Source organism: Zootoca vivipara, chromosome 8 (genome assembly GCF_965207765.1).
Source record: "Zootoca vivipara chromosome 8, rZooViv2.hap1.1, whole genome shotgun sequence".
Taxonomy (NCBI): Eukaryota; Metazoa; Chordata; class Lepidosauria; order Squamata; family Lacertidae; genus Zootoca; species Zootoca vivipara.
The window spans coordinates 75,125,978-75,153,941 of NC_142591.1; the positions used below are offsets into that span (position 1 = coordinate 75,125,978).

Sequence of the window (27,964 nt, forward strand, 5' to 3'; positions counted from 1 at the left end):
AACTCTACAAAAGTTACAATTACCATCATCTCCTGAGCTGAAGAGAATCAGGCCATTTCTACTGTAAGCAAAAATTAGAAACCACCCACACCACCATCTGTAAATTCTGCAGGTGCGCAAGTGTCATTCTTGTAAAGGGATTCTGTCTGAGACAAGTGACTTGTGGCATCTAAAATATTATTCATCTTACAGCTGTGGCCACTGATCTTTTAGTGTACCAAAGCATTCAAATGGCAGGTTCAATTTCATTGAACCCTCATTTTCCAGAACTGAAACCCAATTCTCCATTATTTGATTCAAGATTTGACTGCAACATGGTAGCTAGGACTAGAGGCAAATGGCAGAACTCCCAAAGCATTATTAGCCACTAAGAAGCTAGCAGAATTTCCTGCTTGAAAATACCTGTCATATGCTGCCAGATAACCGTGCTGGCTGAATGCCCAGTCACATTTAAGTTTACTCTGGGGCCCCGTCTAGATGTCACTTTTATTCTGCATTCACGATGGTTTGTATATCCAATTTCAATTCTGTTTCACCTGCAGAAGTTTTGGCAAGGACATACTGCTTCATTTCCACTTGGTGTTTGTCCTGTACCTTCTTATATAGAGTTATGGGTTGTCCTACTTTTCTTGCAGTGTAGCAGAAGGGTGCCCTTCCAGACAGCAACAATGTGGTAATTCCAATTTAAGTTCATTAGTAATGCATTATTAGTGCATCAGCGACATGTTGCAGAATGCATCCACACATAAGAAACCGGGGGTGGGGGTGGGGGAGCTCTGATGTTCTCAAAGTTTGTAATCTAATTCCACATTCATATTTGAAAATGTTCCCTTGGCATTGATTTCACCATTTCAGTTTCATCAGTCACTTACCTTACATCAGGCATGTCAAACATGCGGCCCTCCAGATGTTTTGGACTACAACTCCCATCTTCCCCAACCACTGATCCTGCTAGCTAGGGATCATGGGAGTTGTAGGCCAAAACATCTGGAGGGCCGCATGTTTGACATGCCTGCCTTACATGCTCAAGATAATTGGTATAGTTCCAGAGTACCAGTTTGACAACAATGAATTCTCAATACACACACACACATTTTTATAAGATTTAGTTCATATTTTCTTGTTAAAAACATTGGTCATCATAGTACAATAGTTTGACATACATATATCAACAAAAATGCACCCAATGTACATGCACAAAAAAAAACCCAGTACTAAATAAACTTTTTATTTAAAAAATGCAAACTATTGCTGCAGCAGACATTTGGCTAGGTTTTTGTTCTGGTGCTCTCTTCAGGAAATTTAGTGTTCCAGTCAGCCTGTCAGTTGTTGACTATTGCTGGGATCTTTTGTCACCAAATATCATAATACCCAGTACAGTAAGACAAGTTTGGAGAAAGTCATAAACAAATTTATATTTGTCAGCAAGTTACACAGAGAAAGATGCAGCCAAAACTATTAAACTGTACATTCAGCATTTATCACCTAATATGTAATCCTTTTGAAACCAAGCAGGATCAATCTTAGGACGACAACTGAATGAACTCCTGTAATATAACTCTCCAAGCTGTTATTTGCATCTGGGGGGAAAAAAAACAAGTATCTGGGAGTCCATGATTTGGAAAGGCAACTGAAGGGGAGGAGGGATATGTACACCTACAGCTTGCAGGTAGCTTAAAGATTACAGCTTCTCCTTCCAGGTCTCTCTCTCCCCGTCATCACTTTTTATGTTTGGAATTCTTACATGCTGGTCTGCTACCAATCATCTAGTTTGATCCTTAAAGTGATGTTATATTCAGATTATCAGTATATCAGCAGATACATTAAGCTATAAGGTTCTGTAAATTAGTAGAGCGGTCACTTTAAGGGATGCTTTATTCAAATCATGGTTGTGAGAGAATAGTAGTTTTAAACTGCTATGGGTCAGCAGAAGCTAGGGATCCCTTATTTTGTGACTGATTTAAGTTCTTTCCTCTCTCAGAATGTGCATTAAATTTGGAATAGGAAGAGTACAGACCTCTTCATAGTTTTTTATAACAAAAATAAAATTAATTCAAAATTGCATTTAAAAATACTGCTGTGTATGTTTGTAAAGGTAAAGGGACCCCTGACCATTAGGTCCAGTCGTGGACGACTCTGGGGTTGCGGAGCTCATCTCGTGTTACTGGCCGAGAGAGCTGGCATACAGCTTCCAGGTCATGTGGCCAGCATGACCAAACCGCTTCTGGCGAACCAGAGCAGCGCACAGAAACGGCGTTTACCTTCCCGCCGGAGTGGCACCTATTTATCTACTTGTACTTTGACGTGCTTTCAAACTGCTAGGTTGGCAGGAGCAGGGGCCGAGCAACAGGAACACACCCCGTCGTGGGGATTTGAACCGCCGACCTTCTGATCGGCAAGCCCTAGGCTCAGTGGTTTAACCCACAGTGGCACCTGCGCCCCTGTATCAGTTTGTAGATATGGCTTATTCTAGGGTTGCCAAACCTTTTTTTCTTTTCTTTTTTTAACCCAATTAATCCCATGGTTAAGCACAAATGCTCTCAGGGCAGTGAGCAAATCTAAAAAAGATGAAACCATAAAAGCAGCTTACAACAGTAGGATACCAAATAGCAGCCAGCTAAAACTATAAACATGTAATTAAAAGCCTAATACAAGAGAAGAGTTTTTGACTGGAGTTAAAAAGACAAGAGAGGCAGGGGCTTCCTGGTGAGGACATTTCAAAAAAGTGAGGAGGCATAACCAAAGAGGCCCTTTGCCCAGTCTCACCCCACCTAAGGTAGAGGGCCTTGAAAGACAGTACCTAAATGTACAGGAGAATTCATGCAGAAGTTGGCAGTCCTTCAGATACCTGGGTTTCAGATACCTGAAGAACGATAGATGACAATGCATTTCCATGCTATGAGAAGCTTCATCAACTGGATTTCTACAAGTCAAGCTGCTGCCAAAGGCACAAAAGCAAACCAGACCACGGCAGTTGATAGCCCTAGGTGCCAATAGTGTCAAGAGGGAAGGCGGCCAAATTCTGAAACCAACTACTACTGAATCGTGTTACCGAATTCAAACCTTACTATGTGTACTCAGAAGTAAATCCCATTTATTTCAATGCAATGTGCTTCCAGGTACGGTGGCAGCTTGCATGTGACAACTCCCAAGGATTCAGTAGTAGGGCTGCAAGTCATGGCATTTTATAGCTAGAAACAAGCTTTGACTTTATAGGATAATGCCTCCATAAAAACTATTTTAAAAAAGCAACAACTAAGACTTCAAAACAAAGCGTCATTAAAAGCTTCCCACAGCCACATATTCATTCCTACTTATGCTGGTTGTATATTTAGAAGTTGGATGCTCAGTGCAAGTTATCATCCATTATTCATAACATGGCAAAGATTAATATTCTCTATTCCAAAGGGTACATGGGAAATTGCACACTAAGTACGACAAGAGAACCAGTGAGCCAAAATGGAAATAAACCTTTATGCCCTTCTAATTAATGAAAAGTGATCAAGTTTATTTATTTAAGTTACATTTTGCACACATGATCCACACATCCAAAGTCTAGACATTTAAAAGGCATTCCAAGACACATCTAAAGTAACATTCTGCCCCAGTTAGTATTCAAGGAAACAAGGACACTGAAAATTACTTTCAAATTCCTTAGGCAGGAGACTTCCAGAAGTGGCACACTGAAGTCTGTTTCTCACTGAAGGCAACACAGTTTAAAGAGCTACTTCATTTCAAGGCTTCATCCTACTTTGCACTAATTCTAAATTCATCTGAACTCCACTTTTCCCCTATCAAAGTGCACTATGCACTGCTTTTTCTCTCCCTCAACACATCAAGTGCACAAAGTTCTCTACAAATACACATGATTCAGAAAACAACAGACCCTTATCTTGTTGGGGGTTCCCCAGATGCCTAGAATTTATGAATGAAATTCAGATAGGTTAAAAGTTTTCTTTCGGAGAGGCATGGAAGGAGGGCAACATACACACACCAACTGAAATGAAGCCCAGTTTTCAAAAATATTGCTGCTATACTCACATAAACAACTGGTTGATTGTCTTCTTACTTTGCCTCCTGGTGCTGATGAGCACTATCATTAATTGTTGTTTTGCACATTTTTCCAACTTCAACTGTTGCGCAAACCCCCATTTCCTAACTGTAGCCTGTGATACATGTAAGTTACTAAGATTCCAACTTTTAAGACTCTCCTGATCTCAGATGCCAATTTGACAAGATCAAGGATGCATTCCAAGCAGTGTCTATGGAGTTTTGAGAGAGGGGCAGCATCTATAACCTGCAATTGACTTTTAAGTGTTTCACTCTAATTGCCTCATTATTCAGCAGATATCTACACCCTATTTCAAATTTTGCATTATTCAAACAAGTCTTGCTATTTAGGCATACAGTGTGCAACTGGTGACCCAAGATGAATAAAAGTAAGACATGATTCCTCCTAAAGCCATCTGTCACCTAGCTTCACTGAAAGGCCAGAATGGAGAGAATGATGAGCATCAAAGGGAACTTGTGTCATGCGTTTGCAAACGCTAAGTAAATATGCAAACCCCAACCCCATACAGTACATTGATGGCAAGCACTGAAAGTAATAATCCTTATAAAAGATAGAGGCAAAAGGGGGGGGGAATGGTAAATGCCAACTGCCGGTGTAAGTGAAAGGCACACACACACACACACACACACGTCAACAATTTACATTTTAAAAAGGAAAAACCCTTATAAAAAGATGTACTAGAACAAAGCCACAATAAGTTAGTGTTTCCATAAAATGGCATGCTGTTTTGTTCCCCATTCTATACATTGTTACTGTCTGCTAAATGCTAAGTATTTTGACAGCATAGTTGTATAATTGAGGTACATTAGTTTATATAGATCTTAAGCATTGTAAAAAGGTTAATTTTTTTCTTCCAGTTTTTTTTCTTCTTCATCTCCCAAGAAGAACAATGGAAACATTCCTAAAAGGCAGCCAATGGTCACTCCAATAGCCTTACCCTATAAAAGACAAAGAAAAATGGGTCACTCACAATTTAGTTATGAAGGTTACCAGATTTCAGGTCCAACAACACGAACAGGAAGTAACGAGCAACGAACCTATTTCTATTATCCTTCTCATGCCCAAATATTTGCTGCAGAATTTACATTCTGATAACATCTATGCGCATTTTTAAAAGAGCTTATTCCCACAATAATAGGGAGTGGAGTAACATGCACAGGGCCGTCTTAAGCACATCCGACACTGTGGCACAAAAGGTCCCTCCGGCGCTCCCTCCCTTTCCCAAAATTTAGCCGGGGGGGGGGCGCCGTTGGGGCTACCTGACTACAGCCCACTGCCGGCGCTCTCGCTGCTGCCCAGGTGAAACGTTCTTAAAGAGTTAATTTCTTTCCTTTGCAAACTGCATATAGTGCAGGGGAGAGGAGAGTTAATTGCAGGGCATTCAGTATGCAAGGTATTTTTCCACCCCCCACCCCGCCATAAAGAGGAAGCCAAGGAAAGGTAGAAGGGGAGGGACACACACACTCTCAAAACAGTCTGCATTTGCAAAGTACTACAGCGAGACCCCACTTCAGAAGCAGTAGCAGCAGGAAGTCCCTGCCTGCACCACCAAAGAAGCTTTACTAGAGAAAAAAGAATCGCTCTGTAAAGTTGCTTTTCCAAGCCCAACAGAGTCTATAAATCAAGGCGCTGAGTGGGTGGGTGGGTGGGTGGGTGGGGGAGGGACGGCTTTCTGAGTCCCACCAATACATCTCTGTGTTCCCCGAATAATAAAGAGGTCGTGGCCACAGCGTGGGGTGTGTGTGGAGTGTGTGAGCGGACAGAAGAGACGGTGCACTGACCTCTCTCTCTCTCTCTCTCTCTCTCTCTCTCTCTCTCTCTCTCTCTCTCCCCTCCCTCCCTCCCTCCCTCCATCCATCCACAGTCCTACTTCACGCCCCATAGCCGCCCTGTCCTCCACAGAGAGAGGGAGGGAGGAGGGGGGAAGTTACTCGCAGTGGCGCACAGCAGAGGGAGAGGAGGCGGTGGTGGCGGCGGAGCCATAGGGCTTAGTGGCTCGTTGCTCCCTGCTGGGGCGCCCCTGAGAGGCCAGCGCCCTGGGCGCAACGAGCCACTAGCCCCTATGGGAAGGACGCCTCTGAATATGCACATTGTATCTCCACAAGTTTTTTTGTTTTTTTTTCCAGGAATAATCTGAATACTGGAGTTGCTGCTTTTCATAGTCTCATGACCATCTAGTCATATTTCCCTTACAGCTGCCTTGTACTTGCCAAAACAACTTGTTGCCAGAGTGGCCAAAAGTATAAAAGGATTTAACAGAAACACATGAATGCAGAAATGGGAAGCTATCACTTGTATCTATAGTGTGCCTACTATGGTCATTATATCTGCAGAACAAGCCACATGTTAAATGCCCCAAAGATCTTAAAATTCTGAGAGCATTTAGCTTTTTCCAGATGACTTGAATTCTGATCCAAGGTGCTACTGCACAACACTGTATCTGCTGTTAGTTTAACCTCTCACTAACCAAAACTATATGTATAAAAACACACACAACATAGACTCACCACGTGTGCACTGAGGCGTGTTTGCCACATGTCAGCTTGTTTGGGCGTTAGATCAGGAATGGAGAGGCCCAACCTAGAGGCCATAGCTTCAATATAACCTGCAAGTCTTAGAGAGAAAAAAAACCAAAAATATTTTGAGCACAATAATATGAAATATAGCAGATACTGGATGCTCTGTTTCTGTTGGTTGTGGAAATGCAGCGAGAAATACTATCTCCTGAACATATGCCAAGCCAGCACTTTGGTAAGCCTTTAGAGCTTAAGAGGGACTATTTCAATACTATTACAATGGTACCTCTGGTTACAAACTTAATTCGTTCTGGAGGCCCATTCTTAACCTGAAACTGTTCTTAACCTGAGGTACCACTTTAGCTAATGGGGCCTCCCGCTGCTGCTGCTGCGCCACCGTGTGATTTCTGTTCTCATCCGGAGGTAAAGTTCTTAATCCAAGGTACTACTTCGGAGTTAGCGGAGTCTGTAACCCAAAGTGTTTGTAACCTGAGGTCTTTGTAACCCAAGGTACCACTTTACATGAAACAGTTGTGGCCCTGTGTCAAGCGGGAGTTGGTTCTATGGCTTATAGATTGGGAAATAGTTTAAAGGACTGATTTGAAACTTGGCAGTATAGGTGAGGTGATCCATGCCAGATTTGGAGTAGAAAGGATAAACTTTTAAAGAGGCACTCTGGCATGTAACAGGTGCTGTGCCCTTTTGCTGGGATGATTTTTCCAGAAAGCTTTCTTGTTTCTACTGCAATTTTTTTTGGGGGGGGGGGATGATTTGTTGTGAACAGACAAATCTGAGACTTAGCTCCACTACTCTGCCACTGCCAGCCATTCAGCTCCAAGATAGTGGTGAAGCGGGAATTAACCACAGAGCAGGAGACTACAGTGGTGCCTCGCTTAACGAATGCCCTGTAAGATGAATTTTTCGCTAGACGAATGGATTTTGCGATCGGAGGTTGCCTCGCAAGACGACGAGTTTTTCTATGGCCGCCGCTTCGTCTTGCGAAGCGTGGCCATAGAAAAACAAACCTCCGACTGCAAAGTCCAGCGTGCAGCGAAAAATTGCCAGGGCTTTTTGCCGCCTGCCTTCCCCTTGGCTAGGGGAAGGCAGGCGGCAAAACACCCCATCGCCGCACTTCTGTCAGGCGGGGGGAGGGAGGAAATCCCGGATCTGTCGGGCGGGGGGAGGGAGGCTGCCTTCCCCAAGTCAAGGGGAAGGTAGCCGGCGAAACACCCCCGCACCAGCGCGCTTTCGCCTCATCACCCAGAGCCAAAGCGCGCCGGTGCGGGGACGTTTTCGCTGGCTGCCTTCCCCAATTCAAGGGGAAGGCAGCCGGCAAAACACCCCCACATTGGCGCGCTTTGGCCCCATTACCCAGAGCCAAAGCGCGCCGGTGTGGGGGCTTTTCGCCGGCTGCCGAAAGCCCCGCTTTCCCCTCAGCCCGTCCGACACAGCGCAGATCGGAGGAGGCTTCTCCTCCGATCCCGCTGTGTCGGACGGGGTGGGGGGAAAGCTGGCGGCAGGGGGAGAGGAAGGAAGGAAGAGAAAGGGCTGCTTTCTCTTCCTTCGTTCCTCTCCCCCCCCCCGCCCAACAGAGCCCGCATCTGACGGGGGTTCGGAAGCCCTGTCAAATGCCGGCTCTGTCGGGCGAGGCGGTGGCACACACCTCTCTTGGCTCGGGGAAGGCAGGCAGGCAAGAGAACAAGTACCGCTGCCACCGCCAGGCCCCCCGAGCCCATAGGAACGCATTAATTGACTTTTAATGCGTTCCTATGGGAAATGGTGCCTCGCTACACGAAATTTTCGTAGGACGAATTGAGTCCTGGAACGAATTAATTTCGTCTAGCGAGGCCCCACTGTACACTAAACAGCCCCCAGAGTTATTGTTGGTAAAGTAAATATTGACATTTGGTTAACCACTGTAAGAACAAGATGCTGGATCAGAACCTACAAAATGTAATTAAGACTTACCCCAATCCAGCTAAATCCGAGACAAGGTTTCCCAAGGCAGCAGCTAGATATTAAAGAATCACAACCATTATAATGCATCTACTAAGAAAAGAACAATACACTACACAAATGTTAACAGTTTTATTTCATTTAATGGTTCAGAATCCAGAATTATACTTATTATTTGCTTGCTTGAAACCCTTTATAATGCACCTTTCTATAAAATATTCAAGGAACTTACAATCAAATATATATCAGTACAGAATACAAACAATAGAACCCGTAGGAGCAGAACAGCTTGAGAATGGTAACCTACACAATTAAAGCAGGGCATTTCCAACAATGAGGGTATCAGAAGCAGGGCCTCAGAAGAGGAATGAAATGGTCAGGTAACACAGAGAGGAAGGTAAATCTGGTATTTTGGTTCCATGCCATTTAAGGTTTTAAAGGTCAAAAGCAGCACCTTGAATTGAACTAGGAAAGAAACTGGTAACCAGCAAAGCTGGTACAAGAGCAGGGTAATACAGAAGTGGGGAACTTCTAGGCTATGAGTCTAACTGGATAAGCCAGGCCTCCCCATTGCCAGGCCATTTTGGCCAAGCCATGTCATGGTGTACTGCCCTGCACCTGTAGGGTGATAAAGTCAGGGATGAGCCAAAAAGCGGTTGTCCTTTACAATACATTCTGAAGCATTTCGCTGATTACAGAGGCTTCAAAGCAGTGCAGGCTGGCTCTGTACATGCACTGGGAATCAGTTGATCAGTATTGCTTTGAACAGAAAGTGCTTTCTGCAGAATGAAAGAAATGTTTCTCTGATGCTCTTATAAGCTTCTCCATGCACCACACTCTAAAAAGAGTAAGAATCTAGGGTGCAATTGTATGTTTGACCACTTCGAGATTTTTGTGGTGAGTGGGGAGTTCTATATCCATGTGTACATGAGCACTGGCAATCTACAGGGAAAGGAATAGACTGAAAGGTGCAGCAAGCAGCACATTTACAGTACTCAGGGGGATGTGAAAACATGCTTTCTCACATACACCCAACAGCAATAGTTCAGTGACAAAGCATCTGCTTTGTACACAGAAGGTCACAGTTTCAATCCCCAGCATCTCCAGAGAAAGACTCCCTTTCTGAAACTCTAGAGCACTGATGTTGTCAGTCAGTGAAGATAATGTTGAGCTGGATCTGACTCAGTATAAAGCAGCTTCCTATGTTCCTAGTGCCCACTTCTGCAAAACCAACTTCTATTTCTATAAGCATGTTAATCTTGCTAAGAAAGCTGCTTGCATTATTGACCTTAAAATCTATCACGAATATTTTGCCTCCAGGTTCAGAATTAGCCAGTCGATCCTTTTGGATGAAAAAGTTCTAAAATTTAAAAGGAGACTATTCAATAATACTTCACTCTTGTGACTTCTAGAACTTTAATATGGGGGCACACTTTCATCTTAAATAGAGACACTTTGTTTCAAGTGCTCTCTTGGAACAGTTTGGAAGCGCAAATAAAAATATTTTGCAAAGTGAGAACTTATTTATTTATAGAACTTATATACCAAAACACACTCTAAGTGGCTTTAAACTAATAATAATAGTAATGATGATGGTTGTGGTGTCAGTTAAAACTATTTAAGAAGAGAAAACTAGGAATGCAAGCAGCAAATGTGAGATCAGTTTCCTGCTTGGATTCAACCTCTTGAGCTGCTTAACTCAGGGGTCAGCAAACTTTTTCACCAGGGGGCCGCTGTCCCTCAGACCATGTGGTGGGCCGGACTATTTTTTGGGGGGTGGGGGGAATGAACGAATTCCTATGCCCCACAAATAACCCAGGGATGCATTTTAAATAAAAGGACACATTCTACTCATGTAAAAACACGCTGATTCCTGGATCGTCCACAGGCAAGATTTAGAAGGCAATTGGGCCGGATCCGGCCCCCGAGCCTACCCATGGCTTAACTCTCTTGTCCCCAAATCGTTTCCAGCCCCACTCACCTTCCCAAACAGCTTTTTCACCCATAAAGACCCCTAACCATCCCAGGTGAAAATGGAGCTCAGGGAATGTGATTTAGAAGTACAAACAGGAGGAGAGGAGTTAAGCAGCCTCTCCCCACCTGCCTTTCCTTGTGGTTATACACAGCCTGCTTAGGATTTTAAAATCATGGCAGAAAGATTCATGGAACTTTAACGTGCAGTTTCTGCATAAGAACTGGGTTTCTGTAAGATTATCTGGTAACCAAATTTCCATCTGGCACTACAAAGTTCAATCATCAATCAGCAGCTTTAAAAAAAATGACCTAGTGTGCACAGACACACTCGTAGATTAATGGACAGCTATAGCAAAATTGCCACGGAAGTCAGTCAAGCATAGATTACTTACCTGCCATAGTAGAAATTCCAAGGACAATTCCTATGGACAGTTCTATTTGTGTGCCCTAAAAATAAAGAGAATATAAACTTTCATTAAAATCTATACATTCATTAACAAAGGCAAGGTTACAGAAATTGTTTATTCATAAAATTAAGACATTAGGAATAGCAGGCTCCCTGCCACCCAATTCTCCTGAAAACTTTAAAAGACAACATGCATGATTACATCTATTATAGCAATACAGCATGCTAAAACATTACTGAAAATAATAAGTCTTTCTGAAGCTAGCGTTACATATGTTATCATATCAAGGTATTTGGATACCAAATATAACCCAGCACAAAACAAGCTTGAGACCAAGGAGCAACATGACTTACCGCAGCAATCATAATTGCATTATCAAAAAATCCAAACCCTACAAAAGGTATTGCATTGTGGAAGAACACTAGAAGAAAGAGACACACATGTGAGGAGTGCTTTCAAACGCTTGCAAATTCATACATGCAGACTACTGTTCAATTCTCAACTTTCTACAATTTGAAAAAATGCCCATATGAATTGTGATGTTTGAGATCACAGAAATGGGATACGGAAGCCTCTTTCCATGTATAAATCACCACACAACAACTACCAGGACATTGTACACAGTGCACTACAAAACCCGATGCAGCTGCTACAGGCCCAGTTAATCTGGAGTCGTCATTCCCCCCCCCCCCGAAAACTGTTATATATGGGAAGGGTTGTGTTGGGTGGGGAAATCTGCTTATAAACATTAATCTACAATTTGCAAAGATCTGGGTGAAACATCTTCATCCTCTCTGTCATATTTCATTTTTGTCCCTTTTAACCCCACTCTCCTCTCATCACAGCTAAAGGTAAAACTTACAGGTAATTTTTTTTTTGTAAAGACAGTCAGATTTATGATGTTTCTCATGATTGGGGGAAGCAAGAATTAGAATTCCATAATGTTCTGACTCAAGCAGCCCAATGTACTCTCATGTATTCAACTGTATGCCTTGCAGTGGCCTCAAGAGAAATGTTCCAAGTATTAGAGAGGCTATCTCCAAAGTTAAGCTTCTAAAAAATAGACATAATTTACCATGTTTCAGCTGTCCAGTGGATGGTGGCGCAACTTCCAACTTCTCTAGATAAGTAGAAAAATGTGATTAAAGAAAAGCATTACAACCACAAATATTTGAATGTCTGTTCTCTTTGAAGAGCATAGTGTGAAATACTCATTTCATAGAAAATTTAGCTTGGTGCATTCACAAGCTACTGCGCAGAAAACTGCAGCTTGGCAGCTCACTGCAGTTTTCTGTGAGTTTCAGATCCATGCTCTCCTTTGATTAAACAAAAGCACTCTATTGAAACGCCATTTCACAAAATAATTGAATGTATATAATTGAATGTATATTCATTTGCTTGATCATCTGAAACACTGAATAATGTTGGCTTAAATACTCAAATTACATTGTCACTAGTGCAGGGGTGCCCAACTGCTGACTAGTTGAATTCTCCCTGCTTGTATGTAATTGATCTTGAAAAATCCAACCTTTAGTCTCAGCATATGATAGAGTACTTGATTATGCTGTTGCCCCTTTATTAAAATCCCACAATTTAGGAATATGGAAGGATATTAGGCAAAATACAGAGACCTTTTGGACTTTTCAAAAGAAGAAATAAAACTTTAAAAAGTTGACACATTGGAGAGGCTGTGACAGACTGGTTGCAGTATCATCAAATAAATTTGTTTAGACAAGATAAATGGAGGGGTTGTATGACCCAAAGCTCACAATTTGAAAGAGAGATCACAGAGTAGGGAAAAGTGATTTCCAAAATATACAAGTTACTATTAGAATGGGAAACAAAAGATGAATTGGTAAAATCAGCTATAATTCACTGGGCAAGAGATTTAGGTCATAATATAAAGATGAGTGCATGGGAGAAACTATGGGGGGAAATTTAATTTTTAACACATTGAGGGATAATTTTATGGAAATGATTTACAGGTGGTATCTGACACTGAGTAAACTAGCTAAGATTTATAAATCTGAATCAGATATTTGTTGGAAATGTAAAGAAAAAGAAGGTACTTTTTATCATATGTGGTAGACATGCAAAAAGGTTAAGACTTACTGGGAGATGATATATAATAAACTGGAAAAAAATGTTGAAAAAGACATTTGTTAAAAGGCCAGAAGCTTTTCTTTTAGGTATAATAGATGTAAGTATATTTAAAGACCAGAAATCTCTTTTTATGTATGCAACAACAGCAGCACAAATGGTGTATGCTCAGAAGTGGAAAGAAGATACATTAGCAACAAAGGAAGAATAGTAGACAACATTATTAGAGTATATAGAACTGGGAAGATTGACAAACATAATAAGAGATCAGAATGAAATGTTTTGTAGATTTGAAAAGTTGTTGTAAACAAATTTAAAAGTTAACAGTAATAGAGTAAATTCAGTAGTAGGAATTATTGGGATATAAAACTGGGGGGGGAGAAAATATTGGGGGAAATTAGAATATGTACTGGTAGTAGAAAAATAATAATAACATGAACCATGGAAGGGAGAAGGTAAGATGAAAATAATTGTGTGTTTTACATGGATTATTGTTATTGTTTCAATTGTAAAAATGGAAATGATAAATACTTTTTAAATAAATCTTACCCCGTGGCCTTTAACTCTTTTAAGCACCCTACCATAAACAAAGAGTGGCTAAAATGTATATTTTCATAGAGACCACTTACTACCCTTAAGTGCTATTGATAAAATCAGTTATCTGAAGATTTGAACACTACCCAATACCACAAAAAGATGTTAGATTGCTTACAAGAAGAAATATCCAACACTGGTTAGTGGTATAAACCCAATTTCCTGCCACAAGAAGAAAGTTACACTATCATTTACTGATTTTTAAGCAACACTCCAACTCAAAATACATTGAATTAAAGTGATATCAGACTGAGGGGGTCATTTAAATGATATCCTACTGTTGGGGTGTTAGTAAACAAAAAAATATATTAAGTCTTCAATAAGGAAGAAAATTGCAGCCTAAACAAAACACAAAGCATCTACCAGTAATCCAAAAGCAGGAATTGGGTTATCAGTTCTTATACCAACAACAGTTAGTGTTCTGCACACACACACAAAATGGAAAAAACCCCACATGATTAATGGTACAAGTAGGTTAAATCACATTGTGTGCATAGCTGTACACCATACATTTGGTGTAGCGTAGTTAATAAAGTGTGTTGGTGTTTAGTGGGGTGAAATTCACCAGATGCAGGCCCGGCTCTAGGTATAGCCCCGGTGGCGTGGGGCGCCAGGTCGTGGGGGGGGGGGCGACAAAGCCGCACAGAAGCTGCGCTGCGAGGGCGCCAGAGCGATCTCCGCGTCTCAGCGCCAGGGTGCCCGACCTGCTTGAGGCGGCCCTGACCAGATGCCATGGGACCAGTCACTGTGTCTCAGCCTAAAGTAGCTGGGTTGCTGTGAGGACCCCACTTGAGCCTCTGAGCTCCATAGAGGAAGGGCAGGATACAACTGTTTTATAGTCCACAATAATAAACTCTGACGGAGTGTATGCTTTATTTTATAAACAAAGACACTGGAAAGACAACTGCCTCTAAGCAAGTGTATCCTACATATACAGACTGAAGGATCATCTTACCTGAAGTTAGTTTCTGTGCCTCAGATCCATCAGTTCAGAACACAGAATATACAGTATGTAGTTTTTCTCCACCTGCCTGTCAAGGCAAAGCCAGCAAATCACTTGCCAAGATACTATCAGGACAGTGTGAGATTTAATTACCCCATACTGAACAAAATATATCCCTGTGTCTGTCAAAAAGGAGCTTTATTCAAGAGCCCATAAAAGCAAATGGCACTATGTGGTAGAAGACATCTGGACTGGTGGATAGGATGCACAGAAACCAGATCAAGTTAATTTTAACTTTATTTAAGCAACTGAAATATTACAAATACAGCATGAGAACTACTTAAAAGTTTGCCCAATGTGAGAGTCTCATTTCTAGGTTTCACTATAGCAGTTAACATAAACAGTCCATATCAAGTAAACATCTATTGATTCTCAAACACATGCTTTCCCACCCCCACTGATATTTTTAGAAAGAAGAAACTTCTTCCTCTTTTCTTAGTACAGTATTGTGCTTCATACAAATGTATTGATTTAGTATTGGTACCATTTTTCCTGCCAAAAGCAACCCCCAAACTGCAGGCCCACTATAAGAAAACTTTTTCTAGCATTCCTACAAAGACCTGTAATTTAGTCATATACTGTATACCGTACTTGCTTTGTTTTCAAGATGTTGCTGACTATCCATGTACTATTATTTCATATTATTTATAGACACTGCTTAGATATTTTTTTAATTAAGCAGTTCATAATGTTGTTTTCTCAATAAAACTAAAATAAATAATGGCTGCATGAGGAAAAATATCTTTTCATGAAATTAATTCCTCAAGAATGGGAACTATATAGTCTAGCAATGTCATCCTTTTGGTATCCTCTAAGATGTACATAGCATCACATAGTACAATGGTTTTCATTACCTACACACTTATCAAAGGATCTTCAATAAGAAGATTGGTAACAGCAGGCAAGCTTCCCTAAAAACAACTTGTCCAATACTAATGACTTTTCCTAGAATTTCTTTTTGCTACAGGACAGTTGGCTATGTTGGGAGCATGCCCAGTTTATTCAGAACAAAGACTTGCACCCTAGAACATGGTAAGTAGAAGAGGCATAGTGGGGTCTACCAAAAGTTCACTGTATGATTTGCAGTAAAATCAGCAAGTTTCTAATTGCTAACCCTACAATAGCAACAGGGTTCTTCCTTTCTAATTTGAAATTAGGCTGTTAGGAACGCTGATGATCTGTAGTAACTCAAAAGCAGTTCATCCCAGTATATAACTCATAGGGCAGAGTGGGCAATTACCTCTGTCTCTGGTGCCCTATTTTGTACTATGAATCCTGCCCAATAGAAACTGCTCAGTGGCCTCACTTCCTCAGGGGCCAGGCAGGAGCGGATAGGCTCTGAAGAGCCAGCCTGCTCCCACTTCTCTCAGTGCCAACACAACCACACTGTATCACTGTATCACACATCAGCAGTGTAAAGATGCTGCAACCCTCCTTTTCTTCACCCCTGCTTCCCCACAAAAGGTCCCAATAATTCACTCACACTGATCTTGCAGTGATAAATCTAGATAGATTTCATTTTTCTCAAAGCTCAATAATTTTGTCAACCCACAGTGACAGCAGGAGTACTGTATATAGAATAATTCTGTAATCACAGGATGAAATTCTTGCATTTGCAATTCTGAAAACTTCACCATGAAAGCGTAGAGATGCCTTTGTTTCAGAAAGGCACATGACAGTACTAAGAGGTTTAACATTTCGAGTTGAAAACAGGGGAGGAAATGGCTTAATCAAGAAGAAAAAGATCCATCAGACCATTTATGGCGTAGAATACCAGTCAAGACCGCTGAACAGCTGCTTTTCAGCCTGTCAGATCAATCATATTTAGTGTCAATTCAAATCATATTTTGTTCCATTTTGGAACAAACTGCTCTATTTTCCTAAAGGAAGAAAAAGCTTTGAAAAAAGGCTTAAGATTCAATTCAAATTTGTGAGCAAAGGATACACACACTTGGGAGGCCCATAAAACAGAATTTGGATCCTTTGATGTCTACCTCTACCAACTGTTAGCATTGCATCTTCTTAGTGTTCTACCACCACACCAATATGAAAGGCCACATATCCCATTCATACGAGAACAGCACATCAGAATTTGAAAGACTGCTCCCCTTTCATCTGGAGAAAAAGATAGCAAGCTGTCCCCATCATCTTACCTAAGGATGTTGAATGTTCAGGTGGGAAATAAACTGATCTGAACAGTTCAAAAAGGAGCTCTCGAAATTTCTGCTGGGCTTTTACCAGATTATAAACAGACTAGAATAGGTTGCTCTGGTACGGCAAAAACCAGTTGTTTCTTTTCCAGTGAAATTTTGTGAGCAACACTTAAGTTTCCATAATGAGTGCTTCAGTAATATGCTGGAAATTCCACACTTAGCATCACAAGTAGGGCAATATAAACTTACCAAATTCATACCAGTCTTATCTAACTTAAACTTGAGACCACAAATTCAGGTTATACTTCATCTACACTAATAACCAGGCTAGCTTACCAGCTTAAAAATTATTTCTAAGCATTTTTATACCACCCTTTTAATCATATTCCTGGGGTGATTTACAAAAATAATAAATGAGATGTCAATACAAAAAGCAAGCTAAAAGACGCAAAATCATAAAAGTGGCATAAAACAGTAGGATCAGGAAAGTTTTGGAAAAGGTCATTAAAAGGACAATAGGCATTCTGCAATTGGGGTGCCACAATCAAGCTCCCTCTTTGACTGCCACTCACTTCACCTCAGATGGTACATGCATTCCACTCAATATTTTTATGTAGAGTCCTTCAAGAACCCTGGTCCCTAAACTGCTCTTTGTTCTCCTCAATCACAGTCAATGTTTCCACTGCATGATTAAACTGGTACAGACTGGATTGTTTTTGACACTAGATTACCAACAATAATCTGGTGCATAGGATCATAGAATTGTAGCTACAAATACAGTTCTTCTCTACTAATGAGAAGCCAATAACCAGTGTTTTGGTTCTTCTATTTCAAAGTTCAATACTATCCTTTCAAGAATTGTATTTAGTCTGAACTTCAAAAACCAGACTTAATTACAAGTATTATAAGAGTGCTATTCACAATATGAAAATGGAAATACTGTATTTTTCCATGTATAAGACTATATCCCCCCCCCCAATTTTTAAAGTTTAAAATTAGGGGTCGTGTTATACGCGGAATGTTGCAATTATTTCTTAATTTTGGGCTCAAAAAATTGGGATCGTCTTATACATGGGGTCGTCTTATACACAGAAAAATACAGCACTTGTCAGAACTCAAAACCGGGGGGGGGGAGTAGTGTCAGATTAAGCCCCACATATATTTTAAGTAGCCAGCATGCTTGCCCTAGTGCAACACATTAATTTACAAACTAAAAAACAGGCAATTCTGATGAAAGTATAAATGAACCTGATTAAAAGAAAAGCCATGTCTGCCAACATAATTGATAGACTTAGATGCCAAGAGTATACAACTTGCATAGCAGGATCCTACAGAGATTACAACATATTGTCAAGCATCTCAGCAGTATTTAGACAGCTAAAAGCCCACATACAAGAGATAGCTCTGTATTAACACTAAGGTCTGACAAAACAAATCAGATACAACAGGTATTTGCTCTGAACGTCTGTTAAATTATTCAAATATCACAGCAAATAATTTCTCTGGATCTAGTGTTGCTCTCCATCCTCCCTGGCACACTGGAGAATGCAATGTATACATAGGATCACAGAGTTACTAGCAGCAGCCCAGTTAGAACTAGCACAACACTGACCCTTTCACTCCCATTTTACCTTAAAAAGTTGGTGGAACAGAGTCTAAAACTTAGCTGTGCTTGAGCAAGTTATGGAATGCAACAGAGATGTAAGAGGAATTAGATCCAAATGTTATCCTGGTTCCCATTAACCCAACAAAAGGGTTCTTCCGTCCCTCCAGTCTCACACCATCTGCTATGGTCCAATGTTTTACTAAAGCATTTGTGGCCCCTTGTTTGATTTCCAAATCCTATATATAAAGGGGTATGTGCCTATATCACATGTATATCTCTTGTTGCACAGATCCACTTCAAATCATGGTTTCATAATTTTACTCTGCTCTTGTAACAAAGTTTGATTTTGTAGTGTTATGCTACTATGCTACAGAATGTATTGTTCCTTATTGTTTTAATTTATGGAAAAACTTGCAATAAAAATTGTTATTTTTTAAAAAAGTCAAAAGTCGAGAAGAGAATTACTGTAAATATGAAGTTTAACTTGACAAACAAAATGATTAGAACACAATGCTTAGGACACACCTCTGCTAAAATTGTGTATTTTCCCAGAGATTCACCAAACAATATTGCCTCTCTTTTACTCGTCTCTTTCAATTCTTTTTCTATTCCTTCTTTTCTCTCATTTTTTTCTATTCCTTTTTCTCTATCCCCCCCTTCCTCCTTTTCCTCTTGTTTTTCTCTTTTTTGCCTCTAGATTAATGTTTTAGTTAGTCTAGACTAACTAAAATATCGAACTATAGCTGAGTCTTGCACATTCCTCTTCCTGTGTATGTGGCAAACCAGTTTGCTATTACAGTACATCAAATTATGGCTTGGATTTTTGCATAGCCATAGCTTGCTGGTTTGGATCCAATAGCAAACGATGGTTTGCCACACACCAAGAAGTACCTAACTAAGCAGAATAAGTATGAGAATGAGGAAGTCGGAGATTTATTCAAAGCACCATGATTAAACTACACTGCGCTAATTCTTTATAGCACAACCACACTTGGAATATGGTTTAAAATTCTGATTGCTGTATATCCAAGATACTCCCTCATCCTCATAAGAGAAACGTTTTTTTCCTTCAAGCATAATATTAGAATTTGAGATACCCAAAGAAATTAGTTGGCAGAAGGTTTGGGACAGTTAAAAGTACTTTTCATACAATTCATCACTAAACAATGGAACACACTGCCACAAGATGATAGGTATAAATAAAAGACTTCAGAACCTCTCACCATGAATTTGTCTTTCATGATGGCTAAATGGAATTTCTGAATTCAGAGACCAAATGAGTGAGTTCAAGGAACAAGCAATGGAAGAGCTGCTCCCTGATTGAGATAACTACCGTAATTGGCCACTATGAGACATAGGACACTGGATCTATATTTGGTCGGATTCAGCAAGACTCTTCTTAGGTGTACCCAACTATGGTGTGTTATGCCACAACAGTCATTTTGTGACTGACACCCACAATGCTCTCTCAAAAATAGAAATATGTCCAATAGGTAAAGGTAAAGAGACACCTGACCATTAGGTCCAGTCGTGACCGACTCTGGGGTTGTGGCACGCATCTCGCATTATTGGCTGAGGGAGCCGATGTACAGCTTCCAGGTCATGTGGCCAGCATGACAAAGCCGCTTCTGGCAAACCAGAGCAGCACTTGGAAACGCCGTTTAGCTTCCCGCTGTACTGGTACCTATTTATCTACTTGCACTTTGACGTGCCTTCGAACTGCTAGGTTGGCAGGAGCTGGGACCGAGCAACGGGAGCTCACCCCGTCGTGGGGATTCGAACCGCCGACCTTCTGATCAGCAACCCCTAGGCTCTGTGGTTTAACCCACAGTGCCACCCGCGTCCAATAGTCCCCCCCCAAAAATTGGCAAACCCTGAAACTAACTCATTATGGTCATTATTGCGCAAATGGAAACAACCATGGCCATTTCTGTTAAACATTCCAGGTTACACAAAACAAACAGGATAGCATCTTTATGTAAGTAGATTTAATGAAACAGCAGCATCTATTTTACATCATATCAAAACCATGGTTCACCTAGCACTTATTTAGACCATGCACGTTTATGTAGCAAGTAGAGAAGTTTACTGTACCCCAAGTACTAGTTGGTTCAGGTGGTACTATTTGCTTCAATGGCATCTCAAGTGGTACCAGTGGTTTAGGAAATCTGGAAGCTAAAGTTTTTCAAACGTAAGAAATAAAGTTACATTTCAATGTTAAAAGCCTTTAATATTCATGAATCCATGTTTTCAAAACTTACTCCAACTAGAGACTGTGCAGCATAATCCTATGTATGCTTGCTCAGAAGCAAGTCTAATATTTAGCTTCTTTTTCTGCTATGCCACTGGTATATTTAATGGTTGATATCAAATTTTAGTCATACTTGCCCACTGAAAACAATGTACTTAAAGCCCACTGATTTCACTGCATCTACTCCAAGTGTGACCCAATGTGCAAGGTGAAACATTCAGTTTAAATGGGCACCAACAACATTCTGTCCAGTTTATTCTGGTTTTCTTTTTTTTTTGTTGTTGCTCTACAGCAGATTCAACACATGCCTATATTGTGGTATAATCTGATCCAGCATTATGTGGTGTGCTTTACACTACTTATAAGAATATTTGCACACACATAGAACACCACCGGGGTGGAAGAACAGCTTGTGGTGTATAACATTTGGAGCAAGGAAACCATTAGGCACACCAACATGCTGCTTTGAATTTCAAACCATCAAGTTCTATCACATACATTTGTGTGAAATGAATAGGTTTACCTTACTCCTGAAGAAATTATAGTATGGCATGTTTTCCTGTTTCCTAATTTTGCACATAAAAAATAAACGAATCTCTGCTAGGTTTACATAGACTTGTCAAATCCTTATGAGATTATTTCTAAATTTGGGCAAGTGCAACCAGAAAAAAATAATTTGAGTCAGGATAAATCAAGAAAATATTATTCTTCATCCTAAGGCAGTATCAGTGCACATTTTTTCAGATATGACAGTAGTATTGATAGCTGAACTAAACTGTCACACTAGCCTAATATTTCTTTGCATCTGACATCCATTGTTTCTAATGAATTTATGGAATATAATATTTTCCATAGAAAAATAAAGCATTGGAAATGTTTCCCCTTGCATCATTGTGGATTCTGTGCAGAGTGTGTTGAATTTTATGAATCTGAATAAAGAGTGTGAACAATAGTCTCTCAAATTAAATATTAAAAAGTCATAGTATCAGGTAGTGGCATTGTATTTAGCATTTAAGCACCTCCTGTTAATCCTGCATGACTGATCTCAAAATAAAAAGGCAACTTCTGTAACCCTTTAGTAACAAAAAATTATACATAGTCTTGAAAGAGATACTATTGCCAAAACAGAAGACAATGCACTACAGTATTACAAAAACAGGGTTGTTAGTTCTGTGATCCAATCTAGTTCTGAGTCATTGTCATCCCCCAAAATAGCACAACTTTATGAAAGCTGTGTAACTGTTCCAATTTTTCATGCCAGAGCAAGTGTTACTTAAGTCATCTGAGCTAATCTAAATTAGAAATCTTTAGTTCATGTGACCTTTTAACCAATGCTGTTTCGCTACTCTTTAGTCATTTTGAGATAAAATTAATGTTTGTATAGAAACAGTTGCATAGCTTTACAGATGCTGGCTAACAGTAATTAAAAATTCTACTTTGATCTCACCATGCAAATATGGTCAGAGAGATATGGATGCAGCGCTAAATAAGAGCAAAGAACATTTAGCTCATGAGAACCATCTACCAGAGAGTCACAGTGACTTTTTAAAGGGAAAGACAACCCCTAAGGCAAATGCATGTTGATACCTCCCAGCCCCCACTCCCCGACGTTGGATGGGATACTATGATGTCACAGAAGACTGCAGCAGTATTAGAATCTCAAATACTGTATAAGCTAATCACCAAATGGCATCTTAAACCTAGGTTACAGTCGCCACAATGGAATATCTAGGTGACCCTTTTTGCAACAACAACAAAAATCAATATCACTTTATATTTTAAATAAAAAAACTCAGTGGTTTACAACACATTAAAAGAGCAAATAAAACAATGCAGAATAAAGCAAATTCAAGGAAAATATTTCAGATCCTTCTCCGACATTTTGCTTTCCCACTTAATTTATATACCTGCCCCATAGCAGAAGTACTCTAGGAAGTCAACATGGTGTAGTGGTTAAGAGTGTCAGACAAGAACCTGGGAGATAGGGATTCGAATCCCCACTCAGTCACGAAGCTCACTGGGTGTGCTTGGGCCAGTCACAGCGTCTCAACCTAACTTACTGGGGGGGGGGGGTGTTGAACCATATACTCTTTGGAGAAAAAGGTAGGATATAAATGCAATAAATAAGCTCTTCTGCTTACCTGCTTAAGAAAGCTGGAGGTGCCAGCCAGATGGAGATGTCACTTGCCAACCTGGCATCCAGAGATCTCCACGTGGTCGCAATTAGGTCTGCGCCAGTCACAAAATGCACCTGGGGAAATTCTAACACTCATGCAGGTACTGCTGTCAGTATACTTTGGCTTCACTTAATTCAACTGAATGACTTGCCACATCCCCAGGACTGTATGCCCTCAGACCTCATGTGGGTAAGCTAACTGGAACAACAAAATTGCGACCTCAGAGGCCTCATTTCCACTACAATTTAAACTCCTAAGACTCTTGACATTTTGTAATGAGATAGGTCACCTTTTCTCTCTTTTATGCACTGTCCATACCAGTGGGTGCAGGAGAGGGGATTAGTGGAGACCACAAATACTGGCTGACTTGTAAGTCAAGCCAACATATATGGATCCCAAACAAATGAAGACTGAGAATTCTAAGCATGTCCCCATGAAGCACGACAGAGATTCTGAGGTGCAGAACCAATGCTGAATATGACACAGAGGGACTCTCAACCAGGATCCAGCAAGAAAAGCCTGAGGAAGGCCCCAGAGGAGCAAAAAATGAAGTTAAAAGCACTGTACACAGACAATTAGCAGGTTACAGCTCTGCAAAACAAAGGCAGGAGTAAGATGGTGTAGGCATCACATAAGCCTGCATTGCAACACCCAAATCAGTATTATTTATATTTTGTGGAAGATTTAAGTAGGAAAGAATTTTGAAATTAGAATTTTGAAAAATATAAGAAACTTCTGATTGTTTCAGAACTGAAGTTACAAATATACGAAGTAAGTATTTGAGAGTTATAAGGCAAAATATTAAAGCTTTGATTTATATTTTTATATATAAGGTTAAGATTAAACATATATCTGAGGCTAAACAATACCAATGCAACAGATTGTGAGTACCTAGTTATAGGCCATCCAAGTGTCATTTTCAAGGGCATATTTACCAAAGTCATGGCCCAGAGTCAAATGCAAGCTAGTTTCTAAATGTGTATTGTAACCTCAAACCTTACTCAAGAAAGCTTGCTGCTAGTAACCTATAACACTTGAAGAACTTTAAATTTAGCATTTGCTCATTTTTTCTACTTTAAATGTTGCAATTCTCTAGTCACTTCATCCTTTCATCTAGGAGATTATCAGCTGGGAACCTGCTATATAACTGAAAAATTGGTGAAAAATCAATGTGAAAGATAAACCTTACATGATCTTTAAAGCCATTTCAACCTGATGCTGTCACATGCATGCACTTTGGAACTCATAACAGCTGCTCTTATTCACTATGGAAAAAGCTGAATGGACATTATTCACACTATGATACAAGCCTTTTATATTAAGCAATGTTCCAAAACAAGCTATTTGATGTACCAGCTCAATGTGACAGAATACAAGCTGGAATATTCATGATTTCAAAGAAAACATGCCATCCAATATGCTGGAGGTCTAAGATGCTACCATAACACAATACTACAGTAAAGGTAAAGAACACACCACAGTTACATTTGAACCATGATTTATTTTTTATGTAAACCTGCCCAGTAAATCGCAGGACATCTTCAACTTCTACTATTCTGTGGCTCTTCAGTTTGGCTAAACAAATCCTGTTTAACCCTCGCTCCACTTCCATCACCTATTGCCTTTCAGTGTTGAATTATAGATTGTAAGCCCCATAGCTAAGAACCTGTCCTCTATGGAGATGTGAAGTCCTGTGGAAAAATTTAAATAAATAAAAAAACAAGGAAAAATCCAGCTTTTCCCACGGCTTCACATCTCAGCCTCTGTACTGTGTACATTGGTGGTGCTATATAGACAAATAAAATACCGTATTTTTCCGTGTATAAGTCTAGGTTTTCCCCCAAAAAAATAATGTCAAAAATTAGGGGGCATCTTATACTCTGGGCCATCTCCCATTTTCTTAAATCTGAGTCCCCAAAAATAGGGGGCGTATTATACACAGGAAAAATATGGTATTATGCTAGATAAGTAAATAAAATGCTCTTAACATACCACTGTGGTGAAGGCAGAAGTTGGGTAGTACAATATCTTCTTCTTTTAGCAAAATCTCAAGTTTTTCCAAAATCTTAACTAAAAAGATGGATCCTCAATCAAGTATATTCTGCTATTCCTATTCCACTGCTTGTTTCTTTTATTAATATACAAAATCAACAGGCTGCTTAATATCCATACAGTCATACCTCAGTTTAAGTACGCTTCAGTTTGAGTACTCCGCGGACCCGTCTGGAACGGATTAATCCACTTTCTATTACTTTCAATGGGAAAGTTCGCTTCAGGTTAAGTACGGACTTCCAGAACCAATTACACTCATACTTTGAGTTAAGTACACTTCAGGTTGAGTACTCCGCAGACCCGCCTGGAATGGATTAATCCGCCTTCCATTACTTTCAATGGGAAAGTTCGCTTCAGGTTAAGTACGCTTCAGGTTAAATACAGACTTCCAGAACCAATTGTGTACTTAAACCGAGGTACCACTGTACGTTAGTCTCCATACATCAGCAGTCAAAGCAGTTAGAAAAGTTTTACATTGACAAGATGTGCTGAATCAGTGCAGCTGTCACCTGAAACCCTCACAGAGACTGTCACTAGAAGCAATTAGCACAGAGAAACTAAGACTAGCAAAAGAGGTATAGTCTCCAAATCTGCAATTTTAGCTCCAAACCATCCCAATGCTAGTTAGTACCACTTAGGTCAGATATATCTCCAATTTTACTGCTTCCATTTCAGTGCTGTGAAACAACCTGCCATCTACATGCAGTCTCAGAACTATGAAAACAGTTTAATTGGTCGTGTTCCCTCCAATCAAATCAATGTTTGTGCTTTTTTCTCTACTGCTGTAGACAGTAGAGTATGTTCTCATTGATTCCCTTTTCATACAAGATTTTTTTTAATTGCCTGATTTATAAAACATTCACATCTTAAATTTATCATAATAGTACTCCCAGGTATCCAAGTTACCATGCTCTGTTTCCTGCTTCAGTCTGGACAGTACCAGGCATAAACTGCAGGAAAATGGGATAGCAGAATTTGGATTACAGTACATGTATGCCCACAGGAGTACCAATGTCAAGAATGCACCATGACTATCTTCTTGGCAACAATCCACAAATGGGACCCAAAGTATTGGATGCAACCGATTCAAAACACTGGAATGTAACAGATTAAAGAATCAAAAATCCACTTAAACAATCCTAAATGTGTCAGGAGAGATCATGCATGTGATCACCCAGTATGCAAGAAGTCACCCCTGTACAACTGCTGTCACATGTGCAATTCAACTGTCTGCACACCTTGCCACATGCTGGAAAAGCAACATTTGTAATGATGACAAACTAAAAGCCACACCTGCACACAACTAGGAAACCAACATAGGGTGAATACTTTTTCCCCTATATCAGGTTAATGCATGCCTTCAGTGTTTCCATGCCTAGGCCTGGAGGCTGAATCAACCCTCCCAAAACAACATGTTTGTTAACTTGGAAGCTCTGCCTCCTGAAGTCAGATAGGTGGGTCCATGAACTAGACAGGCATTTTCCCCATGAAAGCTGGACTTCATTTCAAGCACACAACCCCAGGCTCAACAGTTTATTTCTAAAGCAGTGTTTTTCAACCACTGTTCCGCGGCACACTAGTGTGCCGCGAGATGTTGCCTGGTGTGCCGTGGGAGAATTACTTTATATATAGTCAATATAGGCACAGAGTTAATTTTTTAAACATTTTCTAATGGTGGTGTGCCTCCTGATTTTTTTCATGAAACAAGTGTGCCTTTGCCCAAAAAAGGTTGAAAAACACTGTTCTAAAGCACGCCCATCTGAATCCCTATCCCGTTCCACACAAAAGCAGTACCAAGCCCAGGCCTCAAACCTGCTTGACAGCCACACCCTCCCCCTTAACCCCACAATTACAGCAGCTGGTTATGGTTACACAGCATCCCAGGAAAGCCACTCTGAATGTGCTCAGGGGCGTTATCCCTATGTTTTGTGCATTACCGGGCTACATTATTGCAGGACCAAGCCGGATGGAGAACGGAGGCCGTTGTCCAAGTTCACGCCAAGCACCGGCTGCAAACCCGGAGCGGCGGGCAGGCTTACTTGGGGGTTAAGCCTTGCTGGACTCCGGGTAAGCGCGCTATAGATACGGAAGGGGAGAAACGGGGAGAACGAGGTCCTCGGTCGATGCGCCAGTAGGAAAGTTTCGCTTCTTCTTCTCCTTCCTCCTGGCTCCTCTTCTCTTGCTCTCCATTCCGAATGCTTGCCTCGGGCGGGAAAGCGGCGCAAAGAACCAAAGCCCAGCCAAGCTCGCTCGGCGGAGCGGGAGACCCCCCCGGGTCTATCAGGGTCGTGGGTTCGAATCCCTAGTGGGGCAGAAGAAGCACCCCGCATGGCAGGGGGCTGGGCGACCCCCGTGTGTCCCCTTCCACGGGAGCCCTTTTCCCGGTGGTCCCTTTTGCTTACCTTGCGCGATGGCGATGGACTCGAAGCGGTGCAGCTCCCTCAGCAGGCAGCTCCTCTCGGTGGAGTGGAGGCTGTAGATGAAGTCCCGCGCCCCTTGCGCCGTGTTCAGAGCCTCTATGGGCTCCTTTTTCGGGTGCGTGCCCAGAGACCGGAGGGAGCCTGCAGAGGCCGGCGGCAGCCGGAGCCACTGTCCTTCCTCAGAGATGCCGCCGCTGCGACGGAAGGTGCTGAGGCAGCGGCGCTGGCCCGGCAGGGGCACGAGGCAACGGCAGCAGCAGCAGCGGAGGCCCCGCAGCTGCGGAGCCCGGAGGCTGAGGCGGGAAGCCAGCGCGGAGGGCGAGGAGCCGCCGGGCCACCCGGAGCCCAAGCGCAGCGCCAGGCGGCAGCTCAGCCACGTCGACGGCATGCCTTGGCGCCCGCCTCGGACCGGGGCCCGCCGGCGGCACCGCCCGCTCTCTCTCGCTACCGGCGCTGGGGAGGCGAAGGGCGGCGCTGCCCTGGCGAGGGGAAGGCGCTGCTCATGGGAGCCCCTCCCCGAGAGACGCTTTCTCTCTCGCGGCCGCTCCCTTCGCTGGGTTTGGAAGGGGTTCGAGTCACAGCGGCTGCTCCCTGCGCCGCCTCCAGGAGGCTCCGGGCATCTTTCCCTCCTCTTCTTCTCCGCCTCCCAGAGCTGGGCGGGCTTCGCGGCTCGCCTCAGAGAC

The 27,964-nt window shown here is 41.5% G+C and overlaps 1 protein-coding gene across 4 annotated transcripts; it reads right to left on the reverse strand.

Moving 5' to 3' along the window:
* Positions 1–1,091: 1,091 nt before the first annotated feature.
* Positions 1,092–27,741, reverse strand: TMEM65 (transmembrane protein 65). Of its 4 annotated transcripts, XM_060277638.2 has the most exons (9): positions 27,264–27,741; positions 20,476–20,556; positions 13,038–13,058; positions 12,001–12,045; positions 11,279–11,346; positions 10,911–10,965; positions 8,557–8,599; positions 6,580–6,685; positions 1,092–5,010 (listed from the first exon to the last, which is right to left on the reverse strand). In XM_060277638.2, exons 1-9 carry the CDS (start codon positions 27,667–27,669, stop codon positions 4,912–4,914), a joined length of 924 nt encoding a protein of 307 aa, XP_060133621.1. In that variant the 5' UTR covers positions 27,670–27,741; the 3' UTR covers positions 1,092–4,911. The 4 variants fall into 4 exon arrangements, with proteins under 4 accessions (XP_060133621.1, XP_060133623.1, XP_060133622.1 ...); XM_060277640.2 differs by lacking the exon at positions 20,476–20,556; XM_060277639.2 differs by lacking the exon at positions 13,038–13,058.
* Positions 27,742–27,964: the final 223 nt, after the last annotated feature.